This window comes from Salvelinus fontinalis, chromosome 6 (assembly GCF_029448725.1).
Source record: "Salvelinus fontinalis isolate EN_2023a chromosome 6, ASM2944872v1, whole genome shotgun sequence".
Lineage (NCBI taxonomy): Eukaryota > Metazoa > Chordata > Actinopteri > Salmoniformes > Salmonidae > Salvelinus > Salvelinus fontinalis.
This window is the reverse complement of record NC_074670.1, coordinates 69,355,799-69,380,406: the sequence shown is the minus strand read 5'-3', so window position 1 is coordinate 69,380,406 and position 24,608 is coordinate 69,355,799. Positions and strand designations below refer to the sequence as shown.

Here is a 24,608-nt window from a genome sequence, read left to right as displayed (position 1 = left end):
GGTGGACTCACTAAACACACATGCTTCGTTTGTAAACGATGTCTGAGTGTGGGTGTGTGCCCTTGGCGATCCGTAAATTAAAACAACAAGAAAATAGTGCCGTCTGGTTTGCTTAATATAAGGAATTTGAAATGATTCATACTTTTATGAAACTACATACTTTTTAAAAACTTTTGATACTTAGGTATTTTTAAAACCAAATGCTTTTAGACTTTTACTCAAGTAATATTTCACTTGGTGACTTTCACTTTTACTTGAGTCCTTTTCTATTGAGGTATTTTTACTTTTTTAACTTTTAACTTCTACTCAAGTATGACAATTGGATACTTTTTCCAACACTGCGTCTGTATGTGTGTGCGTGCCTGCCTATCTGTGTGTATGTGTGCAGTAGCCGGGCTGTGCGGCTGCAGAGCCGGTGGCAGGAGCTGAGTGAGAGAGAGCGTCAGGCCCAGCAGCAGAACAGGCAGCTGCTGCAGGAGTTTGACAGAGCCCAGGACACTCTGAGAGACATGGTCACCCGCACTGCCGCTATGAATACCATAAAAGTGAGGACACCCATATGAAAAAATTAAATGAACACACATGGCATGCACCACCCGCATGTGGAATGGTGGACATCCTCCTACCTCCACACCTTGACAAACACAAACACTTACATACAATCTTCACCATTGTCCCTCTCTGGGCCCCCAGATGACCCTGATCCCTAACTGTGACCACTGACCCCTCTAGGTGGAGTATGAAAGGTATCTGGAGGAGACCTTCCCTCGCTGGCAGCAGCAGCTCAAACAGAAGACACTATCTGCCCAACGCAAGGTAGGCCTACCCTGCCGGACACCATAACAAAAAGTAATTTATTAGATGTTTACAGATATCATATGTAATGTGATTTGAGACACACCAGGCTAGGTTAATCCTGTAGTTTCTTCCACAGCGAATGGAGCAGCATCGGAAGGAATGCCTGAGGAGTATGGAGGAGGGCAGGGCTGAAGAGAGGGGCTCCAGACCCCCCATCGGAGCCCAACCTCCACTTTCTCCATGTAACACCAACACACCCTTATACAGTTCCTATACCCACCCTACCTCCCACCAACATACCTCACTGTCATTTCTCTTTCTTTAGGTCATGTCCAACAGCCCCAGAATGCCGCTGCGCATCAAGAACACCACAACCAAAATGGCCACCAGGACTACATCCAAAATGGCCACCATCATCCCAGCATCCCTTCAATTCAGTCCTCCTGGTTGATTCATGGTCGTTCCCAATGGGTTGATTCCCAAACCAGAATGCACTCCAAACTCCAACAAAGAGACATGACTCACCACCTCGCTCACCCCCTCCACCCCTATGACCCTCAGTTCCTCTACCCCCCTCAGCCTTACCCTGTCCAGCCCCCTCAGTCCCTCTACCCCCCTCAGCCTTACCCTATCCAGCCCCCTCAGTCCTACTCTACCCCCAGTAAACACCACATTGTGATCCAGCAGGAGGCACCACCGACAGGGTTCCCCATGCAATGGGCTGCTGGGGTCGCCACGGCTGGGCTCCCTTTCAGGGCCCCAGTGGGCCTTCAAACCTCCTGGACCAGCCCTGCCATGCCGGATACCCAGGGATGGAGAATGGTACAGGGTGTGGCGGGGGAGGATCTGGGGAGGGTGGCCAGTGCAGCGACTAGTCCTGAAGGAGGGAGCAGTGTGGGACACAGACAGAAGAGAGAGAAGAGCAGCGATCTGGCACATGAGCTCGACATCAAACCAGGTAAGAACTGCTTCATATAATCTAAACGTGCCTAACTGTACACTAACCAACAATGAACCAGCAACTAAACCCAAGCTAACTGTCAACTCTGGCCACACTGGCCCGAGCTGACTGCTAAATGTAATTGTTGAACTAATCATAACCCAAATCTGTGTATGCGTTTGCAGTGCGTCTGTCGAGTGGACATGGAGAGAGCAGTGAGAGCAGCAGCACCTCCAGTCAGGCCAGTAAAGACAGCGTCAGTAGCAGGGAGAGGAGGAAGAGGAAGGAGAAGAATGGAAGAAGAGCAGGACAGAGCGCAAAAGACAGGTCCTCTGCAGGATCCGGGGAGGTGGTTATTCCTGAGGCTTCAGTATCTTCTGCCTCTGTGGTCCAAAGCTCAGAGAATGATGGGACATCGGTGGTAGGGAGCAACAGGAGCAGGATGAGTAGGGGACTGGCTAACCTATTCAGTGCAGAGGAGTCAGGAAGTCATAGAGACGAATCAGGGAGTGATAGGGAGTGGTCGGTGAGTCAAAAGGAGGAATCAAGTCAAATTCAAGAATCAGGGAGTCATAGGGCAAAGGCAGTGAGTCACATGGAGGAATCAGTGAGTCATAGAGTAGAGGCAGTGAGTCAAATGGAAGAGTCAAGAATTCAAATGCAGGCGTCAATGATTAAAAAGGAGTCAGTGAGTCATAGGGAGGAAGTAGCCAGTGAGAAAGAAGTAGGAGATAATGACATGGAGGCCACAGAGGGAGAAGAGGAGAGTCTGGTTGGACTCAGTGTGGAGGAGGGAGCAACAGGAGAAGAGGAGGAGGAAATTAAACATGACAGAGAGGAGGGGAGGGAAACAGAGGAAGAAGAGGGAATGGGAGAACATGAAGGCGAAAAAGAGCAAGGAGAAGATCAGGATGAAGGCAATGAGGCAAGCCAGAGAGACAGAGAAGAAGGAGAGGAGGAGGAAGAGGAAGAAGTCCAACCAGAGAGTGAGAGCGTTTCTATAAGGGAGAACACTGCAGGGGACGAGGAAGACAGGGAGAGGGGAGAGGAGGAACCAGAGGAGGCACAGGACTCAGAAGGGCGGGTAGAGCGCGAGGAGGTGGAACGGAGTGATAGAGGCATGGAGGAAGAGAGCGAGAACGAAAGAGAGGAATCACACACTTCTCAGAATGGAGAGATAGAAGAGGAGGATGTGGGAGTTGGGGATGAAATAGATGATAATGAGGAGGGGTCAGAAGGTGAAGAAGATGGTGGCGAGGAAGAGAAAGCGGAGCAGCGTTATCAGGATGCTGAGGAAGACTCAGCAGCAGGGCAACCTGAAGATGAAGAGGAGAGAGACTCTGACGACAGCATCATCTCACCACCAGGACACAGGTAAAACACACTGATGATGATGATGATAAGACAATGACGATGATGAAGATGGTGATGATGGCGATGGTGATGATGATAAGGACGATGATGATGGTGATGATGATAATGATAGAGACAATGATGATGATGAAGATGGTGATGATAATGATAAGGACGATGATGATGGTGATGATGATGATAAGGACAATGATGATGGTGATGATGGTGATAATGATAAGGACAATGATGATGATGATGATGACTCAATTGTTATGATTCTCAGGTCATCCAAAGGGCTGGCAGAGGTAGCGGAAGAGGAGGAGGAAGAAGTGATCGGTGATAATGATGATTGTGAAGATGATGAAGATGACAAAGTGAAAGGGTATTCATGGTCTGTAGATCCCTTTCCAGATGAGGATGATGATATTGAAAGTCTTCTCGCTCCACAAGCAAAGTCTCAGGAAAAACAGTGAGTGTTGTTATTTCTTTGACAAATTACTGCTCCAAATGACTATCTCTGGACATTTTTCTAAAAAGGAACTTTGTTTCTTTTAAGAGAGAAAGAAGGCAAGAAGAAGACAGTGGTCCTTGTCAAACCCAAAGGTAAGATCACTGCAGACTGCAATCCATAGATACAACTTAAAAAGGTTAGCTACTCTCCAGTTATATGCACTATTTATAACCTAACCTGTACTATCTGTCTTTTCAGACATAGATGAAGACTTGGACAGTTTCTCTGAAGTAAAAGCACTTCACAAAAAGAAAGGGACTAATCAGGACACAGACTCAGAAGAGTTTGATCACTTCTACGACTGACAAGCCATGTGTTCCAGCTCAACTAAAACCTCAACAAGATATGAGTGACTGCAATACTAATGCCAGACTTCTAAATCCACCACACTTGAACATGAAATCCACAACACTTGAACATGAAATGAACATTCCTCATCTAATGTCAAGATGCACTGAATGTAAATCATTGGCATTTTATTAAAAAGAGAATATTGAAAATGCTGTTTTGAGATTGAGATATAATTACCACTCCAGCACAGTAGGGGACAGCATACCCCAAATGAGTTGAGACTGCACGCGCCAAAAGCATATTTTTCTGTGGTGAAGAAAACGATCTTATCCAATCACGTCGAAGTTTACTTGCCCTCATGGAAGTTGGAGGAAAACATTAGAAATCTAGACCATTGAAAGGTAGCTATTGAGATATGTATTTATGGTAGAGTCGTTAGTGTATAGTGTAACTGTGTTTTTCAGTCCACATACTGTATCAGTATTCTTAACCAAATGTTTGAAATTTGTTTGCGAAAGTGCCTTAGAAAATCTATCTGAATGCTGAGCAAGGGAATCAGTCCATTGTCATTGACTAGACAAGCTAGCTACCTAACGATAAACCAACGTTTGACCAATTAAGGTTAAACTGTTATCATCCGGTTGACAATGATTTATTTCAGTCCTTTTTGAGAATTCGCTGCAGTGCATTCACTTTCCGTAAAGGGGTATACTATAAAGGAAGATCAATGACATAGCCAGCTAACTTGCCAAAAATATTCTGAAACTTTTTATTTTTTTAGAAAGTTACGTTTGAAATTGGCAACAACCAAAAACACACATCTAAATGTAGCTTTCTTAATGACCCAAAAAATGTACATTAATTTCTGGTTGTTTATCAAAGTTAGCTGGCTAACTCATTGATCTTGCTTTGTAGTATTTATTTAACTAGGCAAGTCAGTTAAGAACAAATTCTTATTTACAAAGACGGCCTACCCCTCTGGTCGTGGGTCCCCATGCACTTGTGTTGTGTTTTCAGTTTGAACGAGGAAGTAACTTTCTACAGCCGCCAAAGATGAACACTGAATTCACCACACCATTTACTTCCATCGAAGTGTGATACCCAAGTGCCCATACAGAGAACATGTTGGTATCTATAATAGTGAATATGGGCCATATACTTGTTTTGGACATTTTGCCACTCTCTTTCAGGATGTCATCCAATTGCAGTGTGACCACATTACAGCTGGACTCAGTGAGCCAGGCAGAATGCCCCCCTGTTCACCTGCTGCCCTGTGAGATAGAACATGACGGGCCTGCAGAGGTGTCCCAGTTCTTCACAGCCACCATCAAAGACAGAAAACATGGTACATAGAGGCAGCAGTAGCTGCATGCATTCTGTACATAGACTGTGGAAGACCAACATCTGATGTCACAGAGTGCTGTGAATAGTCTACTGTCAATACAGATTACTTTAATACGGCTTGTGTGCCTCTTCCACATTTTCCACAGAGAAAACGGTGTCGTTCAGGGGTCGTGGGTTAAAAGGTCAGGAGGTCAGCTGTCCGCAGGGCTACACAGGCCTGGTGCTGAGAGAGGTCAACAAATCAGGCTCTGACCAGGAGGTAAACAGTAAACACTGCCAAAATCACCACTGTCTGGCCAACATCCACATAATCTACCGTAGCAGGTCAACAACTTACAAAGAATGCTGTCAAAATCTCCTCTAATCTATCTGTAATCACCAACCAATGTCCACAAACTCTTGCCACTGGGCAACAACTCAAAGAAGATAGCTATAATCTATTTTTGTGCTGTGAACCCCACACACCAACCAGGAAATATGAAACTCTTCCTTTTCCATTGTCTGCAGCAGGAACACATACTGTATAACACTATATTGCATATTTAAACTCTTCACACACTGACAGTAATGCTATATGTGAGGTAATGTGTGTGTCCAGGACAGGACTGTGAAAGTGTCCTCAGTGTTCCATAAAGTCACCTACTGGAACCTCGAGACTTCGCCCAACTCGGATGACGGCATCGTCATGGCAATGGCCTGGCCGGATCTGGCAGAAGCGGTGTGTGTAATACAATAATTTGTTTTACTCCATTAATCAAAATCTAATTGTAGTTGTCACATGCGACGAATACGACAGGTGTACATTTTACGGTGAATGCTTACTTACGAGCCCTTTCCCAACAATGCAGTTAAAAAGTAAGAAAAATTGCAAAAAGGAAATAGTAACGCAATAAAATAACAAAAACGAGGCTATATATAAAGAGTACCGGTACCGAGTAAATGTGCAGTGGTACGAGGTAGTTGAGGTAATATATAAATGTAGGTTAGGGTAAAAGTGACTAGGCAATCAGGATAGATAAACAGTAGTAGCAGAGTATGTGATGTGAAAGAGTGTCTGTGTGTGTTGGAGTGTCAGTGTAGTATGTGTGAGTGTGGGTAGTTTCCATTTAGTGTGCATCGAGCCGGTGCAAGAGAGTCAGTGCAAATAAAAAGGGGGCCAATGCAAATAGTCAGGATATCCATTTGACTAACTGTTCAGCAGTCTTATAGATTGGGTGTAGACGCTGTTAAGGAGCCTTTTGGTCCCAGACTTTGGCGCTCTAGTACCGCCTCCCGTGCAGTAGCAGAGAGAACAGTCTATGACTTGGGTGGCTAGTCTTTGAAAATGTTTAAGGCCTTCCTCTGACACCGCCTGGTATAGTGGTCCTGGATGGCAGGGAGCTCGGCCCCAGTGATGTATTACCATACATGGCCCATGGGTAATAACACATTATTCATATTTGACAGATACATGGGCCGGTGGATGACTGACATGGAAGAGGCCAAAGCAAAGAAGATCAATCCCTTCTCTACCCTCCTTTTCATGCTGCAGCCTGAAGACTGCCTCTAAACATATTGGTTGTGTTTTCAGTAGCCATTGCTTAGTTTGTGAAAATAGGAATAATGGACACTGGGTAGAACATTCCTCACGGTCCCTAGTGTTGTAGTGGACACTGTGTCTATCTTTTACAGATCCATAGGGGTGAATTGTGCTTGCTGCTTCTTGTGACTTCTGTTACTATTGTACCATGTTCTTTTTGTTGTATTTTTCTGTCATCAATTATACTCATATTATAGACCATTGTGATACAGATCGTGTTGGAAGTCATTTATTGAACAGTACTCCAATGGAAGGGAATGTATAATAGTATGTTAGACTGAAGAAATGTGTTCTATTCACAGCAATGAAGTAGTAGTGATATTCAGCCAATTGTAAAAGTTCGCAACAATGGAGACTTACAGGTAGAACTATCACAGACCATTACGCTATTAGTGTTGACAAAAAACAGTACCCTTGACAACTGGCAATTTATCTGGAATATATAACATAGTACAGTACACAAAGTATTTTGGCACTGAGGTCATAGTAAGACAACTGGTACAAAATGTAAAAGACTAAAGTCCTGAAAGTCCCATTTAAAATAGCTAAAACACCACCAGCCCCGGTCCTTTAGGAATGCCAGCACCAGCTTGTTGACTGAGCACCGGGCCTACTCAGTCCCGGGAATGGGCATGTCTGAAAAGACCATCCTGGCGGAGGGAAACATGTATCTGACATATCCCAGATCATTTGGAAGTATCCCAGATCGTTTGGAAGTATCCCAGATCGTTTGGAAGTTCCCCAGATCGTTTGGAAGTTCCCCAGATCATTCGAAGTATCCCAGATCATTGGAAGTATGCCAGATCATTTGGAAGTATCTCAGATCATTGCCATGGACATGCAAGACCAGGATGTCTGATGTTGGAAGGGGGAAGGCATAAATAATGTGTCATTCTGCGTAGTATGGAGAAGTATACAGCTAGCTGTGTGTGTTAGCTGTGTGGAGGCTGGCCCTCCTCAGTGTCTCCTTTACTGCGTTTGGCTGGCAGGCTGGAGTCATGAGCCTTCCTAATGTGGCGGTACAGGTCACCTGACTGCGTGTAGCTACGGTAACAGTAGCGGCACTCGTAGGGGCGCTCACGTGTGTGCACAATGGCGTGTCGCCTCAGGGTGTACGCGCACGAGAATGTCTTCCCACAGACACTGCACGTGGGGACGTCCTCGACATAGTTTCCCATGGAATCCTGGAAGTAGACGGGCTGGTCGGAATGTTGGCCCACGGAGGGGAAGAGGGAGGATGGGAAAGGGGGAGCATCAGAAGAGGTGGAGCTGGGTCCGGAGGGGGAGAAAGAGAAGGAGAAAGGCTCAGAGGGGTGGGAGTGGGTCATCTGGAGTGAGGCGGGGTGAGGAGGGAGGAAGTGGGGGTTGTTCAGTTCATCTCTGTCTTTATTATCATCGTTAAACTCATTCCTGTCCTCTACCTCCATCATCCCTCGTTCTCTACCCCCATTCATTCCTCTCCTTATCATCACTCCTTCCATCTCCTCAAACTCCTCATCTGAGATCACTATGGCCTCCACCTTTACCTTCACTCCTTCCCCCTGCTCCACCTCCTCCACTCTCACAGTCCCCATGTTAGAGTGTTCACTAGCCTCCTTGCTCTCCCTCTCTGACCCCCCATGCTGCAGCCCGTCAGGCCTGGACAGAGCTGAGGTTTGGCTCTGATGGGTTACAAGGTTCAGGTTGGGAGGTGAGGTGAGGAGTGAGTGTGGAGGCTGTATTCTAATCTGAGGGTGTGTGTTGATACTGAGACCATGCTGCTGGCATTGTATGCCTGGTGTGATGACTGTGCTCTTGTTAGAGACAGGGTCATGGCTGTCCTGTTCTGGGCTGGAGGAGCTGCTGTGGTCAGACTGGGTCAGTATCCCCACCATGGAGCTGGAGCCATCAGTCTGGGTCACAGGTACCACTGATGATGCACCTGCTGATGAAGAGGGCTGGCGATGGTGGCTGCTGAGATTGTATGACTCTGTGGAGCTGCAGGGGCTGCAAAGGGCCGAGCCCCCCTGACCCTCTCTCTGACCTCCCAGCCTGAGAGAGGCACCGGAGGAGAGGGTAACCAGCTCACCCACATGAAGGAGGGCGTGGTCCATGCCCGGCTGGGTGGTGTCGGCCATGTCAGGACTCAGAGGGGCGTGTGCATGAACCTCCACCCTCCTCTCTGACCTCGTATAACAGCCCAACTGGCTTCTCTGCATCGCCACTGACGCAGACTGAGATACTGACATCGCCATAGCCACCGCTTTGGCAGCTCCTGTTGCCACCATGCCAACTCCGGGTCCACTAGCACCCACCACCGCCACTCCGCTATCCTCCGGGCGCGTGCTGTCTGCCTCAGCTGGTGGCGGTCGGTGCTGTAGCCGTCTCTTACACACCCGGACCACCTCGTTCATGTGGAGGAAGCTTGCCGCCGCCAGCACGTCCTCTGCTGGGGGAGGGGTCTCCAACCTCAGCACACCCTCGTACATGAAGTCTAACAACAGGCTGAACGCCGCCGCCGTCACGATGTCCCCGTCCAGTGTGACCGAGCTGGCCCCGGTGCCCCCTGGGGGATCAGAGTAGAACATGTGGAAGAATGGCGAGCAGGAGGCCAGGACAGCGCGGTGGGCCAGGAAACGTGAGGAACTCACGAAGACGGTGCAGTCGCACAGGAACCCACGCTGACGCTGAGAACGCAGGCCTGACAGGAGCTGCAGGGCGTGCTGGGGGAACTCCATTACTGTAGAGAGAGAATGGAGACAGAGGAAGAGAGAGGGAGTGGAGAAGAGAGAGAGAGAAGGGGGAGAGAGAGATGAGGGGGGGAGAGAAGGAGAGAGAGAGTGAATTAACAAGGAGATCTGATGGATAGGAAGACAGAGAAACATGGAGTGTGACAGTGTGCTCCCTCACACTGGCAATCAGTCTGCTTCAGAGAAGTCGGGTTGGACTGCCTCCCTTGTCTCAACACTGTTGCCATGGTTACACCATGGATTATAAATCTGACTGAAGTCACCCTAAAAAAAGACGCAATAGTCTCTACTAGACAATGTTGAATAAAATAATATGTACATATACTTTACCAGTAGTACCTGCTGTTTGTCCTTTTGGCGGTAGGAGGGTGGAAAGGGTTGTTAAACCGACTTTTGCGGCGCTGGTAGGTTGTGCAAGTGTTTGTCACGTGCGAATTGCATCAGTATTGAAAATAAAAACCGGAAATACCAACCATTTACTGTACAGACCAGTGTACTGAAAAACGGGCTAATAACACTTCCCTGTGGCTATTTAGACTCAGATTACCTCTTACATAAAGTCAAATTAATTGGACAACAGGTAAAGTAAGTTAAAGGGGAAGTTTATTCAACATTCTGACTGTTAATAGCCTGTTCAGGAATGCTGAGTTTACACGTTAGAGACAAGTGTGTAAGTGTTTCACTCTAGGATTCTAATAGAGGATATCGCCTCGCTAGTCCTCAGGCACTGGTTGCCCTCCTTGTATGCATGATAAAGGCATGAAAATCTATCCATAATTTTCAATAGCTACACATCAAGCACTGTTGTTCATCACTAGAAAACAATACAGCTTCTTAGTAGCGAGTAAGTGCACAATAAACACGAATGATTCATGTATTTGAATATTTACCAGTTATGCGAGGTTTATAGCTATTTTGATGCTAGCTGGACCAATGTTAGCTAGCTAACTGGTCGCTTGTTAATACTGAATTATGACAATCTTAGCCTGTACATCTCTAAATAAACATATTTTAGATCACTTGATAAAGCCTTTATCGGGACATGTATTTGGAAACACAATTGTTATATTTAAATCAATCATTAGCCAGCTGCTACAAGATATTCTTACCTGCTAAAAACGTATCCTCTTTCCTTTATTGACACAAAACAAAGGGCCAAAGCCCATTACTGCCACCTACTGGTTGGAGTCTGAACAAAGTGCCTGCTTTTTTACATTTCGTGCAATTCTTTTTAACCATATATGTCAATCTATATTTTGCCAGTGAGTTTTACCACAGTAATTGATTGTGCTTATGTAAGAACATTCAACATTTGCGCTTTGAATGTGCAAACGTTTCTTTATTAGGCATGGTAGTAGGCAGGCCGGGCACCAAAACGTTTTAATTATTGTGGTAGCTTGCTTTGCTGTGTAACTTAATGTTATGAGAGTTGAGAGAGATCCATTCCACATTGAACCGACAGAAAGAACTGTACTGTAAATGGACAGTGGAGGAAGAGGACGTGGGAGGGGGAGGTCAGGTAATCGTGAAGAGGTGTGAGAAAATAGACTGACATTAGTCCTCTTTGGGCTGTTTCATAATTCTGTCTTTCGTTAGCCCTTCTCTAATGAAGTGTTCAAATGCAAATCAGAACTAGGAAACTCGGAAATGTCCGACTTGTTAACTAGTTGTAGTTAATCACGTGCCACGTTCAAAGAATTAGCAAGTCGTACGAGTTTCCTTGTGAACGTGACATAAGACTAACTTGAGGACGTTTATTATATTCTAGCAAGTAGCAGAGTACTTGAAGCCTCTCGTTTTGCAAGTCTATATTGAGTGGTGGTGTTATAGTTAGCTGGTGTGAGTTACCACCACAGACTCCCACATAAACAAAAATACTACATGTTTACTATAGAATACTACAGTACTTATTATAGTGAACTGTAGTATACTGTAGAATACTATAGGCCTACCACAATTAACTCAATATACTTTAAATGGACTAAAACCAAGTTGATAATGAACCTTTATTAAGACAGTTTCTCGACTGTCCAGCTCGCTAATAATCACTAGACAGTCAGGGAGCATCGGCAATTCCAAAAACGATGGATAGAGGACAATTTATAGAAAATGTTGATGGCAAAGAAATATAAACAAACCTGTTGAAGACTGAATGCAGCCCCCATGGAAAAATGAGTTCAATATCGCTGTAGTACAGTAATGTCAGAGAAAACACTACAGTAAATACTAAAGTATTCTACAATCTGCAAAACACTACATGAATTACTATAGCATATACTACAGTTCTTTTACTACAGTATTTGTACTGTAGTTCACTTTTAATACTATAGTATATTACAGTAAATACTACAGTATTCACTGTAGTGTTTTTGCAGACTTTAGTGAATACTACTAAAGTAAAGTCCGTAAAAACACAAAAGTGAATACTATAGTATTTATACCATGGTATACTGTAGTATTTTGTTTATGTGGGTAATCACAAGTGTGCATGTGTTGTCTTTCAGGACAAGGATGCCCACCTGTCCAAGTCTCTGTCCTTTGCTCTGCGCTATGGAGCCAATCAGATGGAACTTCACATAAATCCTGTTATAAAAGCATCTTATTTAGCTGCATTTTGTCTGGTTTATAATCCTACTGTTCCATCGTTTCATATTGCTGCACAATAAACATGACATGCACCCCTAATCTTTACTCCTCATTTACACTGAGTGTACAAAAAATTAGGAACACCTTCCTAATATTGAGTTGCATCCCCTTTTGCGCCCAGAACAGCCTCAATTCGTCAGGGCACGGAGTCTACAAGGTGCCGAAAGCGTTCCACAGGGATGCTGGCCCATGTTGACTCCAATGCTTCCCACAGTTGTGTCAAGTTGGCAGGATGTCCTTTGGGGGGTGGAGCATATTTGATACAGTACACACAGGAAACTGTTGAGCGTAAACCCTGCAGCGTTGCAGTTCTTGACACACTCAAACCGGTGCGCCTGGCACTCACTACCATACCCCGTTCAAAGGCACTTAAATTTGTCTTGTCCATTCACCCTCTGAATAGCACACATACACAATCCATATAGCAGTTGTCTCAAGGCTTAAAAATCCTTCTATAACCTGTCTCCACCCTTTCATCTATACTGATTTGAAGTGGATTTAACAAGTCACATCAATAAGGGATTATAGCTTTTACCTGGATTAACCTGGTCAGTCTATATCATGGAAAGAGCAGGTGTTCCTAATGCTTTGTCCACTCAGTGTAGGTCTGAATAATAATGCTGTCCTTAGATGGCTTCCAATTTGCGGAGGACCTTCTGGCTCATGCACAGTTCCACTCCTTCTCATTGGATGACGTGGAGAGAGTTGTGGCCACCAATGAGAAGCAGCGATTCAAGCTATGCCTCACCCTGAGGACGGGCAGCTGCAGATCCGAGCCAATCAGTCCACTACTTTTGTCCAGAGCTCAGCACACTTAGGGTCAAGAGTTGTGCACTATAGAGAATAGGGTGCCATTTCGGACACATCCCTAGGTGGAGCATGACGTGGTCATAAACGGGCTGAAAACTGCCAGGGCTAGTGTCAGTAGTGTCAGTCAGCATTACACTACGATCAGAGTCCGATCTGGACCTGAACGTGGTTCTTGACATGCTTTTGTGGCACAGTTGATGCCACGCAGGGCTACGGGCCAGGTTGAGGGTTCACCAACCACCACAGACTAGCTCACTCTCCCTGCCTGTTTCATTACACTACGATCAGAGCCGGCTGCATGCAATGATCAGCTAGGGGGAATCAGATTTTCCACCAACAAGTTTCTGTACCACACAACCAATAAACAAAGATACCGACTTTAGGCACTTCAATATCATGGTTTTCAGTTTCAACACCACAATAACTAGACAATGGAAATCTGGACAAACAGAAAATACATCCCTCCCTACCTTGTAGACTTACCGAGTATCGAAGGCTTTGCTTGACAATCTCTGAATGTCATTACACTTTTTGGTGTTTTGTTACAGATGTCTCTTTCCATTAATCAGTTGGCCGCTGCACAGTTTGGATTGATTGATTTTGTTCGGGGAAAAAAACATACATACACTGGACTGGTGCACTTGCCAGAGTCTTTAGGGTGTCTATAGCTAGGTTTCCATTCAGTTGGCGACAGATTTTCATGTGAATATTGTGCTAAACCGTGGGGTGTTGGGTTGAGCTGCAGAAAAAAACAACCCTCCCCTCTGTCCCCCCCAAAAACACACAACCCTCACCTGTCCCCCCCCAAAAAACACACAACCCTCCCCTGTGTCCCCCCCAAAAACACACAACCCTCCCCTGTGTCCCCCCCAAAAACACACAACCCTCCCCTGTGTCCCCCCCAAAAACACACAACCCTCCCCTGTGTCCCCCCCAAAAACAGAGAGAGACTGTGACCTGGCCATATTCACTGACGTCCCCAAAGCCTTGTTTGATAACTTAAAGTATCAGTGCTATCATTGTCTAAATACATAAGTATTTTTCTTTATGTGTTTCTGTGTTTTGTGCAGAGGCTATCCAGTTCTTCTGGAACGGTGTATTGCTGACACGTGGGGATACTGAGGGGGAAACTACTTCCACGCCCTAAAACTAAGACCCACATGTGAGTACCTCACACATGACACACACTCATGAAGGGGAGGATGTTAGATGGGATGGATAGAGAGGGAAGTGAATATTTACAAATGATATAAATCATCTGCTTCAGAGAGTATTCTGCCACTGGAGTAGGTGAAGAGGCTTATCTGCGCTTCAGAGGTTAAAGACATGGCTGAATTTGTCATCAGACAGCTGTCGATTTCCAGTTCTGTCTAGACTGTTTCCATGGAAACGGATACTGTTCGGAACCAGAACCTAAAGACTGAATGAAGACTATGAGTCTGAAAACACCGTCAACAACAGCTCTATTACTATACAGGCTACAGTACAGGCACAGAGACTGACGGGTGTTCCTGATAACACTGTCACATGACTGGAAGACACAAAAGGATGCTATCTATCAGATGGGAAGCAGAAGGCACAAGCTGTGGTTTTTTCAACGGACAGTCTCAACTGTTCCACAGAGATAGGAAAACACACACACACACACACCGCATGCCTTCCTGTGGCTTCCTGTGCATTTAGCAACATTTCAGGAAACTGCCACCATACTCGAGGACATTCAACCATCAAGCCTAATGCCTCATCTGGAAATTAAAACAACTGTCAACTTTTTTATGTATGTCAATAAACATATTTAATTCTGGATTTCAGAATTGACAATTCATTACATTGTTAATAATTTTCTATAACTTTCTATTCATGGGTCACCTCTTCCTTGATTTATTGAATAGTCAACTGCATGTCTGTTAGGATCCCAGCGTGGACTGGTTGTCATTTCTCTTCAAGGCTGCTGCAGCCGCACCCTAAAATAATCAAACTGTCCACTGGTGTATCTGCTGTATGGATGTATAGATTGCTCCTTGGGCTATAGCTGCTGTATATTACTGGGTGAGGGTGTCACAGAGCCTCGTGGCCCCCCGTCAGCTTGTGGAAGAGCTCTTCGTTGAGTGTGTCACTCTGCTCGCGGCTGCGTGTCGACATGAAGATGTAGCCTCCAATGAACTCATGGACGATCTTACAGTCAGCCGTCACACAACTGAACGCTATGTTCACGTTCCCATCGAACTCTATGGCCACCTGTGGGTTAGTAAAACAAACAAACACAAACACAAACACACACACACACACACACACACACACACACAAAAGACGAGCAAAGCTAAATGACCAGGAGAAGGGGATATAGAGTTCAGTGTGTATTTGGTGATGCAGATTACTAAAGGAGATTGAGTGCAGAAAAATGTGAACATTTTGATTGTTTGATTGACGGGTCAGGTCACCTGTCGTATGTCCCAGTTGACGTTCCACTGCCTCATGTTGTTGTAGCGCCAGGTCTTGACCACTTCTCCCACCCCCAGGTCGATACGGATCAGACGGTTGGGGGCGATGCCCAGCACCTCGTCCTTCCTGCTGCCCTTAAACCTGAACGGGTCAGAGACCATCCATTAGACTCAACTTTACCACAACTTATCCTTAGACCAGCCACTAGACTCAACTTCACCACAACAACTTATCCTTAGACCAGCCACTAGACTCAACTTTACCACAACTTATCCTTAGACCAGCCACTAGACTCAACTTCACCACAACAACTTATCCTTAGACCAGCCACTAGACTCAACTTCACCACAACAACTTAACCTTAGCCAGCCATTAGCCTCTCACTAATCTTTGGTGATAGACTGTTAACATAAATGTAAATTGTGGTAACTGCCCAGCTAGTGCACGCAAGATTTGATTCTAGGTACCGAGAATAGCCTTGCTGTGAAACGTGTGATACACTGGGTTGCCAGATCCGCCTTACCTCACCACCACCAAGGAGATACCAAAGTCAGGCAGGGCCTGTCAGATCCTCCTTACCTCACCACCACCAAGGAGATACCAAAGTCAGGCAGTGCCTGTCAGATCCTCCTTACCTCACCACCACCAAGGAGATACCAAAGTCAGGCAGGGCCTGTCAGATCCTCCTTACCTCACCACCACCAAGGAGATACCAAAGTCAGGCAGGGCCTGCCAGATCCTCCTTACCTCACCACCACCAAGGAGATACCAAAGTCAGGCAGTGCCTGTCAGATCCTCCTTACCTCACCACCACCAAGGAGATACCAAAGTCAGGCAGGGCCTGCCAGATCCTCCTTACCTCACCACCACCAAGGAGATACCAAAGTCAGGCAGTGCCTGTCAGATCCTCCTTACCTCACCACCACCAAGGAGATACCAAAGTCAGGCAGGGCCTGTCAGATCCTCCTTACCTCACCACCACCAAGGAGATACCAAAGTCAGGCAGGGCCTGCCAGATCCTCCTTACCTCACCACCACCAAGGAGATACCAAAGTCAGGCAGGGCCTGTCATATCCTCCTTACCTCACCACCACCAAGGAGATACCAAAGTCAGGCAGGGCCTGTCAGATCCTCCTTACCTCACCACCACCAAGGAGATACCAAAGTCAGGCAGGGCCTGCCAGATCTGGAGGAAGCGGAGGAGGGCATCGGTCAGGGAGAGCTGAGCCACGTTCTGATATGCCTCCAGGATACGAGGGGTCAACTGGGCATGGCCAGAGAGAGAGAGAGGGTCATAGTTATATTATGTGGGGTTAGAAGGAGATAAAATGGTCTCTAAAGTGACTCAACTGTGTGGTACTGTGTTGGATAACTGCCAAAATAAAGCACACACTTGAGTAAATTAGGGTTCTGGCAGCTCTGTTGTGGAGTGTCATTTTCCTGGCATTGGTTAGGTCCTCTCATCCCCTTAGAGGGTCAGGTAAACGCCAATACATACACAGCCATTCTGAGTGATCACCTTCAACCTATGGTAAATCATTTCTATTCAGGATGACAATACCCCCATCCTCAGGGCACAAGTGGTCAAAGGATGGTTTGATGAGCATGAAAATGATGTAACCCATATGCCATGGCCGACCCAGTCATCAGCTGTCAACCCAATTGAGCACATAGCGGAGATTCTGGAGCGGTGCCTGAGACAACGTTTTCCACCACCATCAACACAACACTAAATTATGAAATTTGTCGTGGAAGAATGGTGTTACATCCCTCCAATAGAGTTCTGGACACTTGAAGAATCTATGCCAAGGTGTATTGAAGGCTCAACACCCCATTAAGACCCTTCATGTTAGTGTTTCCTTTATTTTGGCAGTTACCAAGCTCTACTTGGTACCTGTTTGGCCTTGTACTTCTTGCTGTAGCGTGGAGAGACCAGGCTGTGTGTGTTGATGCTCATGCTGTCATCAGTGTGTGTGTTGGGGTTGGTCTGCTGCATGGCCAGGAAGGATCGGATGCTCTGGACCTCGCTCTGGAATGAGCTGTCTGCCAGACTCTTCCCTTTAGAGGCCAGACGACACGCTGCCATCCAACTGGAATACTGCTCCTCCTATATATATATATATATATATGTAGAGAGAGAGAGAGAGAGAGAGAGAGAGAGAGGAAGAGAGAGAGAGAGAGACACTACAGTTATGGGCAAGATCTTGGACCTTATCGTGGATCTTATCTACACTTTCAACAAATATTGTAAGGAATGTAGTACTCATGGGTGTGTAACCCACATTTTCACAGCGCAGGTAGACCTCGTTCATGCCCTCTGGAGCTGGGATCAGAAGTTTGATGCAGAACTTTTGTCCAGCAACGTTCACATCTGGAGCAGCCTCACAGCCTGAAAAGGTGAATGGTTATTGTACTGTGTGTATAAGGTCATTGTACTGTGTGTATAAGCAGGTGAAAGAGACTAAAGACAAATGATCTAAGGGAGAACATCAATTGCATTTCCTTGATTCCTTCTCCTCTGACCTTCTCATCCAATGGGTTTTGGGAAAGAGGCCAGGAGAGAGGATGCAAGAAATCAAGGAAATGTAATTGAGATTCTCCCTCAGTGTCTGCTTCATACCTTTGAGGTTGATCTGTTGAATGGGTTCTCCCAGGCTCTCCTCTTTGCTCTTATAGTAGGAGATGGAGGCATCCTTAAACTTGAACCAGTACTGCTTGTATCCCTTCAGAGTCAACCTCTTGGGCCTCAAACAGAAGTACACTGTTATTACTGCTTCACATGCTGTGGGAATTGGTTTGTGGGTGGGTGTGTGTGTGTGTGTGGGTGTGCTGATAATGCATGTTTGTGTGTGTGTACGATTTTGTGTGTTCCAGTCTAAAAATAGTGCATGGAAATGAGTAATCAGAATTTTTTTCACACAAATGTCGGATCTTACCGGAATATCTTCAAATAATCATTCAGCTCTGGGGCGGTCAGGTTCTCCTGTGTGGAAGCCAAAGCAACATGCAAATTATTCCTTGTTTGACATTGCTTTAAAAATTGGCATGGGAAATAATTCTGGCATCTGTGTCGATAAAAAACATATTATAATTGAATTCTACTTAATTTAACCTTTTACTGCAGGGGGCTAAATCAGAGTCACACAGACAGTTTATTGGTAGTCTTAAACAAATCTACTATGAAACTAAAGTATACACCTCCAACACAAGGTTATGGTCTTCACAAAAAGAAGACACCTGTACCATGTCAGATATTTGAGTTTGCATCCCAATATTACACTTTATATACATCACAGAAGATAGAAACATAACCATTCCGTTTGACTTAGAAACACCAGACTGGATTTGGTCATTTGACTCCAGGAAAGGGCTACACTACTTTATTTATAATTCAAATACATAACTGAAATACATATCATATTTTGACTCACAATACAATATATTGTGGGAAATAAAGAGTCATAATGTTCTGACCAGCATGTCTTGGGGGCTGCTGTCTGCCCCGACCAGCTTGACCTCCAGACACTGTAGGGCTGAGTCCAGGTCATCCATGGCCGGACTGGAGGTCATCGTCTGGGGCTCCGACAGGGACAGCTTGTTGATGTGGTACTGGGGGGGGGGGTTGAAGATGACAAGAGAGAGGTAGTCATAGTTATACTTACAGCACATTAGAACTAGGACAACAGTTACATGTCAGTACGTGATGTGAACATGTTATATCTGGTTTAAAATGACAGCAGCTCATTTTGACAGGTGATGCTCTCTTTTGGTGAACAGTTGGGGTTCAGGTATTAGAATTAGAATGAATGAAGGCACATGTCTAGGAAGTATCCATTCTTTTTTTTTTTTTAATTTTCTCCCCTTTTCTCCCCAATTTTCGTGGTATCCAATCGCTAGTAATTACTATCTTGTCTCATCGCTACAACTCCCGTACGGGCTCGGGAGAGACGAAGGTCGAAAGTCATGCGTCCTCCGAAGCACAACCCAACCAAGCCGCACTGCTTCTTTAACACAGCGCACCTCCAACCCGGAAGCCAGCCGCACCAATGTGTCGGAGGAAACACCGTGCACCTGGCCCCCTTGGTTAGCACGCACTGCGCCCAGCCCGCCACAGGAGTCGCTGGAGCGCGATGAGACAAGGAAATCCCTACCGGCCAAACCCTCCCTTACCCGGACGACGCTAGCCCAATTGTGCGTCGCCCCACGGACCTCCCGGTCGCGTCCGGCTGCGACAGAGCCTGGGGGCGAACCCAGAGACTCTGGTGGCGCAGTTAGCACTGCGATGCAGTGCTCTAGACCACTGCGCCACCCGGGAGGCCCAGGAAGTATCCATTCTGTGTACCTGTATAGCTCCAAACAGTAGCATCTCCTCCTCAGTACATTCTATGTCCTCCAGTAGGATGGCCCAGCGAGCCTGCTCATACATCTGGGTCAGACGCACCGCATCATACTGAGAGAGAGAGGGATTGGGGTGAGGGGGCAGAGAGAGAGAGGGGTGAGGGGGCAGAGAGAGAGAGAGGTGATAGGGCAGAGAGAGAGAGGTGAGGGGGCAGAGAGAGAGTAAGATGATAGGGCAGAGAGAGAAAAATGTGAGGGGGCAGAGAGAGAGAAAGGTGAGGGAGCAGATAGAGAGAATGGTGAGGGGGCAGAGAGAGAGAAAGGTGAAGGGGCAGAGAGAAAGAGGTGAGGCGGCAGAGAAAGAAGGAGAGACAAAAGGGGAGATAGAAGAAAGAGTGAGAAAAAGATGAGAGAGAGAGGTCAGACGAGGTCACAGAAGCGAGTCAGTGAAACCCAGATGGTTAGACTCTAGAGTAGAGTTCACACTTCTTCTTCTATTTTAGAGCCTATTTCCAATCCAACTATCACTTTCCAGTCGGTATATCTCACACACACACCCCCCACCCCCACCTTGGGCTCCAGGTCATGGAAGCAGTAGTATTTGAAGCGCAGCCAGAGTCTGTCATTCTCCTGAACTCCCTGCTCCATCAGTGAACGAGAAGAGTCCAGCCACCTGAGAAAGAGATAGGAGAAAGGAGAGAGAGAAAGTATTTAGAACGAAAGACGACTGCAGAGTGAAGTGAAGATCGAGACAGAGAAATGTGTGTGTGTCTGTATGTCTACCTGCTGTGGATGTGGGCCTTGTCTACCACACTGGCGGGGCGGTACAGCTTAGCAATGGCCTCTGGGGGGGGAGCAGGCTGGGAGACTGACAGCATCTTGTACACCTTCTCAGTCTTAGGGGAGTCAGCGAAATGGGCAGGCATGCCATTATACAAGCAGGGGCGGGACACTGGGTAGGAAGGGAAACAGGACAGGGACAATATTGGGTCAAATAGTGAAGATATCTAGATCGTACTACTACTGCTACTAGTACTACTGTGACTGCTACTACTACTGTTACTACTACTGTTACTACTACTACCACTACTGTTACTACTACCGCTAATACTACTACTACTGTTACTGCTAATACTGTTACTACTACTGTTACTACTACTACTACTACTACTACTGTTACTGCTACTACTACTGCTACTATAGCAATTACTTAGTTACATAAGCTTTAAGCAAGCTTAGTTATGCTAATAATTAGTCAGACATAACGATGCGGGTTCTGCTCTTCATACTGTGATTGGTCAGCTGAGGGTCGATGAGGACATGATGATGTCATAATGTGTACCTGAGGTGAGAGGCACTTCTGTGAGGTCATACAGTTCCTCTGACAAGTCTCTATCTTTCTTCCTCTTCTTCTCCTCTACAGGTCGCAGCAGGGACAGCTCCTCTGGCCGACGGATGTCTGGAACCAGAGAGGAAGGAGAAAGAATGGAGGGATGGGTGAAAAAGTGTTTTGTGGAGTGCCAAACTTTCTTTCACTTAAAACTATACGCAGGTCATATGGTAGATTGTGGATTCCTTTGTTATGTTGACGTGAAAACAAACTTCTTGGAAAGAGAAAATAAAGGAATTGATTTCTGAACTCACTCAGCATCTTGCAGATGCCCAGCACAGTGCGGAACACAGGCCCAGAGAAGCAGACCCGGAGCCTGAGGTTCAGTCCGTTGGGCAGGCCCAGCCTCAGGGGCTTGTGCTGGGGCATGAAGATGAGCCCGGCATCTGCCTGGATGCCACACTTCTCAAGGGTCCAGGCCGTTCGCAGGAGCCACTGCTGCTTCTGCTCCCACCACAGGGCATGATCTGACCAGTCACGCTTTACCTCTGTACAGGGGAGGAAACTGGTGAGCCCTCTGACACAACATGTCCCCCATGCATCACCCGCACAGTCAGTGCCTTGGGATCTACTTGTGGTGGATCATATGAGTGAATATCACCTCTATACAGTGCTGTGTAGGATAGGGAGATTGCTGGTCTCCACCATACAGTGTGCACTATCTGAATACTTGTGTGTGTGTGTGTGTGTGTGTGTGTGTGTGTGTGTGTGTGTGTGTGTGTGTGTGTGTGTGTGTGTGTGTGTGTGTGTGTGTGTGTGTGTGTGTGTGTGTGTGTGACTCACGTGACTTCTCCACCAGTTTGAGGATGACCCCACCTATGTGTAGGTCAGAGGTCACACTGACAGTGATGGGCGGAGCATCAGCTCCCAGGTCCTCCACTGCAACTGACAGGTCCCACGCTGCCATACTGAGAGAGAGAGAGAGAGAGAGAGAGAGAGAAAGAGAGAGAAAGAGAGAATAGTAAGGGAGGAACAAGTGTTGGGTTGGGAAAAAGAATGAGAGAAAGAATGTGCGAAGGGGAGGACAGAAAATGTGTGTGTATGTCACATGAAACACACTTTCGAATCCCAACCACACGTCCCACACAGACACACACCCTGGATGACCGGGTTATTCTGACAAGTTCACTATGACAACACACACACACCCTAGATGACCGGGTTATTCTGACAAGTTCACTATGACAACACACACACACCCTGGATGACCGCGTTATTCTGACAAGTTCACTATGACAACACACACACACACCCTGGATGACCGGGTTATTCTGACAAGTTCACTATGACAACACACACACTTCCTATTTCTAACTTCAGCAATCATTCTGGACGCATACTTCCGCTTTCAGACCCTACCCAACCCTACCCAATCCAACCCAACCCTACCCCACCCTACCCAACTCTACCCAATCCAACCCTACCCAACCCAATCCAACCCTACCCCACCCTACCCAACCCCACCCTACTCTACCCAACCCTACCCCACCCAACTCTACCCAATCCAACCCTACCCAACCCCACCCAACCCTACCCCATCCTACCCAACCCCACCCTACTCTACCCGACCCTACCCAACCCAACCCCACCCTACTCTACCCAACCCCACCCTACCCGACCCAACCTGACCCTACCCAACCCAACACCATCAAATGTCCATCCAAATGTCCAACTGTGTGTGTGCACAGGAGGTTGGTGGCACCGAAATTGGGGAGGACAGGCTCGTGGTAATGGCTGGAGTGTAATCAGTGGAATGGTATCAAATACATCATATGTTTGATAACAATCCATTAGCTCCGTTCCAGCCATTATTATGAGCCTTTCTCCCCTCAGCACCTGCCACTGGTGTATGTGTGTGTGTGTGTGTGTGTGTTTGTGTGTGTCATGTCAGTATGGTAATAGCAACAGGTTAAGCACTCTGTAACTTGGCTAGTTGTCTTGTTCTACTCACAGCAAAAGAGTCAGAGTTTTGGCCCATCGATATAATAAAAGCCTACTGCAGTCCTAAACTGTTCACATCCATCCCTCTGTCCCATCCTCCAACATCACAATCGACAAGAAAGACATCTCTCTATCTCTCTCTGAGACCCCGGGCGAAACACTCTCACACAAACAACACAGTCCGTCTCACATTTTCTACACACTCTTGTGCATCTTACCTTCTCCACCGTCCAAAATGCAGGGGACTGGCAGCTTCTTTAAAAAAAGACCCACTACCCCTCTTCTGCTTGTTCTGTGAAACTACCCTTCTGGACTCATTTGGTGAAACCTGCCTGTTACACTTCCCCTCTCTGTCTCTGTTGGGTTGGGTCTTGAGTTGTGGTCTATGTATGATATGTGGTGCACATGCCAGTGCTGAAAAGGGTGTTCCTCCTTTGTCAGTTTCCGGCCACCGGAAGTGTGAGTGACAGTGACACTGAATTTAGCTCTCTCTCTGTGTGTGTGTGTCAGTTATAATGACCGTATGTCACGTACGTATACAGTAGACCAGGGTTCATCAACTAGATTCAGCCACGGGATGTTTTTTTTCTTGGGCAGATGGTCAGAGGGCCAGATAACGTGTAGACTGCAAATTGACCACAAGAAGCCCAAACAGATCTAATATTTGACTAAAACATAGTCATTTCAAACCTAGCTTAGATATACAGTGTCTCTCTATTATGCGTGGGAATACTTTGGAACAGATCTCCCAAATTAAAATCACTTGGTGTTGATTTGCTGGTGTTTTTACAGTCTTTTAATGTCGAACAATATAAAAACAAAAAACTTTTATAGGGCTCAGAAAACTTGACCAAATAAAATCCCCCCGCAAGTTGGGGAACCACCTGCAGTAGGCTGTGTGTCAATTGACATGTGATGGACACACACACACACACACACACACACACACACACACACACACACACACACACACACACACACACACACACACACACACACACACACACACACACACACACAGTCTTGTACAGCTAACCTTGTGGGGAGATACAATTCAGTCCCATTCAAAGTCCTATTTTCCCTAACCCTAACTCCTAACCCTAAAACTAACCCTAGCTCCTTACCCTTAACATAATTCTAACCTTCTAACCCTAACCCCCCCCCCCCCCCCCCCCCCCCCCACACTTCTAACCCTAACCCCCCCCCCCCCCCCCCCACACACACACACAGGTGTAAGGGGCACTTCTATGTAACCTTTGACACTTGGTTGAGATATCCTTCAAAAGCTAAAGCAAGACTATGTCCTAACAGTTCTAAATGTCCTCTTCTCTCCTCATATCTCCTCTGTGGTCGCTGACCTGAAAATAAATAGTGTGTACAAGAGGAGATGAGGATAAAAATACATCTTTATTAAACTAGGCAAGTCAGTTAAGAACACATCTTTATTTACAATGACAGCCTACCAAAAGGCAAAAGGCCTCCTGCGGGGACGGAGG

The 24,608-nt window shown here is 46.4% G+C and overlaps 4 protein-coding genes and 1 pseudogene across 5 annotated transcripts; 3 read left to right on the top strand and 2 right to left on the bottom strand.

Annotated features, from left to right (window-relative positions):
* The first annotated feature begins 1,314 nt into the window (after nucleotides 1-1,314).
* On the top strand, nucleotides 1,315-3,564 carry LOC129858655 (glutamic acid-rich protein-like). The gene is made up of 3 exons (XM_055927954.1): nucleotides 1,315-1,756; nucleotides 1,924-3,112; nucleotides 3,375-3,564. Exons 1-3 carry the CDS (start codon nucleotides 1,315-1,317, stop codon nucleotides 3,562-3,564), a joined length of 1,821 nt encoding a protein of 606 aa, XP_055783929.1.
* A 634-nt stretch (nucleotides 3,565-4,198) lies between these two features.
* rnaseh2c (ribonuclease H2, subunit C) lies at nucleotides 4,199-7,027 on the top strand. The gene is made up of 5 exons (XM_055927551.1): nucleotides 4,199-4,294; nucleotides 5,084-5,238; nucleotides 5,384-5,496; nucleotides 5,836-5,955; nucleotides 6,684-7,027. Exons 2-5 carry the CDS (start codon nucleotides 5,085-5,087, stop codon nucleotides 6,705-6,707), a joined length of 411 nt encoding a protein of 136 aa, XP_055783526.1. The 5' UTR covers nucleotides 4,199-4,294; nucleotide 5,084; the 3' UTR covers nucleotides 6,708-7,027.
* A 2-nt stretch (nucleotides 7,028-7,029) lies between these two features.
* Nucleotides 7,030-10,698, bottom strand: LOC129858374 (zinc finger and BTB domain-containing protein 3-like). Of its 2 annotated transcripts, none has more exons than XM_055927549.1 (2): nucleotides 10,655-10,698; nucleotides 7,030-9,535 (listed from the first exon to the last, which is right to left on the bottom strand). In XM_055927549.1, the coding sequence occupies exon 2, from the start codon at nucleotides 9,531-9,533 to the stop codon at nucleotides 7,749-7,751; it is 1,785 nt and encodes a 594-aa protein (XP_055783524.1). In that variant the 5' UTR covers nucleotides 9,534-9,535; nucleotides 10,655-10,698; the 3' UTR covers nucleotides 7,030-7,748. The 2 variants fall into 2 exon arrangements, with proteins under 2 accessions (XP_055783524.1, XP_055783525.1); XM_055927550.1 differs by lacking the exon at nucleotides 10,655-10,698 and adding an exon at nucleotides 9,885-10,645.
* Nucleotides 10,699-11,024: 326 nt separating this feature from the next.
* LOC129858654 (tRNA 2'-phosphotransferase 1-like) lies at nucleotides 11,025-14,123 on the top strand (annotated as a pseudogene).
* Nucleotides 14,124-14,756: 633 nt separating this feature from the next.
* fermt3b (FERM domain containing kindlin 3b) lies at nucleotides 14,757-23,512 on the bottom strand. Its single transcript, XM_055927548.1, has 15 exons — nucleotides 23,331-23,512; nucleotides 21,955-22,079; nucleotides 21,426-21,659; nucleotides 21,124-21,240; nucleotides 20,565-20,733; nucleotides 20,352-20,454; nucleotides 19,786-19,893; nucleotides 18,918-19,052; nucleotides 18,380-18,426; nucleotides 18,064-18,188; nucleotides 17,726-17,832; nucleotides 17,338-17,550; nucleotides 16,583-16,707; nucleotides 15,443-15,584; nucleotides 14,757-15,239 (listed from the first exon to the last, which is right to left on the bottom strand). The coding sequence occupies exons 2-15, from the start codon at nucleotides 22,076-22,078 to the stop codon at nucleotides 15,060-15,062; spliced, it is 1,929 nt and encodes a 642-aa protein (XP_055783523.1). The 5' UTR covers nucleotide 22,079; nucleotides 23,331-23,512; the 3' UTR covers nucleotides 14,757-15,059.
* Nucleotides 23,513-24,608: the final 1,096 nt, after the last annotated feature.

Coding starts and splice junctions, on each gene's coding strand:
- LOC129858655 (XM_055927954.1), top strand. CDS start 1,315: ATGACTCACCACCTCGCTCACCCCCTCCACCCCTATGACCCTCAGTTC. Junction 1,757..1,923: donor TGAGCTCGACATCAAACCAG/GTAAGAACTGCT, acceptor ATGCGTTTGCAG/TGCGTCTGTCGAGTGGACAT. Junction 3,113..3,374: donor ATCTCACCACCAGGACACAG/GTAAAACACACT, acceptor TATGATTCTCAG/GTCATCCAAAGGGCTGGCAG.
- rnaseh2c (XM_055927551.1), top strand. CDS start 5,085: ATGTCATCCAATTGCAGTGTGACCACATTACAGCTGGACTCAGTGAGC. Junction 5,239..5,383: donor CATCAAAGACAGAAAACATG/GTACATAGAGGC, acceptor CATTTTCCACAG/AGAAAACGGTGTCGTTCAGG. Junction 5,497..5,835: donor AATCAGGCTCTGACCAGGAG/GTAAACAGTAAA, acceptor GTGTGTGTCCAG/GACAGGACTGTGAAAGTGTC.
- LOC129858374 (XM_055927549.1), bottom strand. CDS start 9,533: ATGGAGTTCCCCCAGCACGCCCTGCAGCTCCTGTCAGGCCTGCGTTCT.
- fermt3b (XM_055927548.1), bottom strand. CDS start 22,078: ATGGCAGCGTGGGACCTGTCAGTTGCAGTGGAGGACCTGGGAGCTGAT. Junction 18,427..18,917: donor GCAGCCCCCAAGACATGCTG/GTCAGAACATTA, acceptor GCTTCCACACAG/GAGAACCTGACCGCCCCAGA. Junction 15,585..16,582: donor ATCTCCTTGGTGGTGGTGAG/GTAAGGAGGATC, acceptor TGACCCGTTCAG/GTTTAAGGGCAGCAGGAAGG.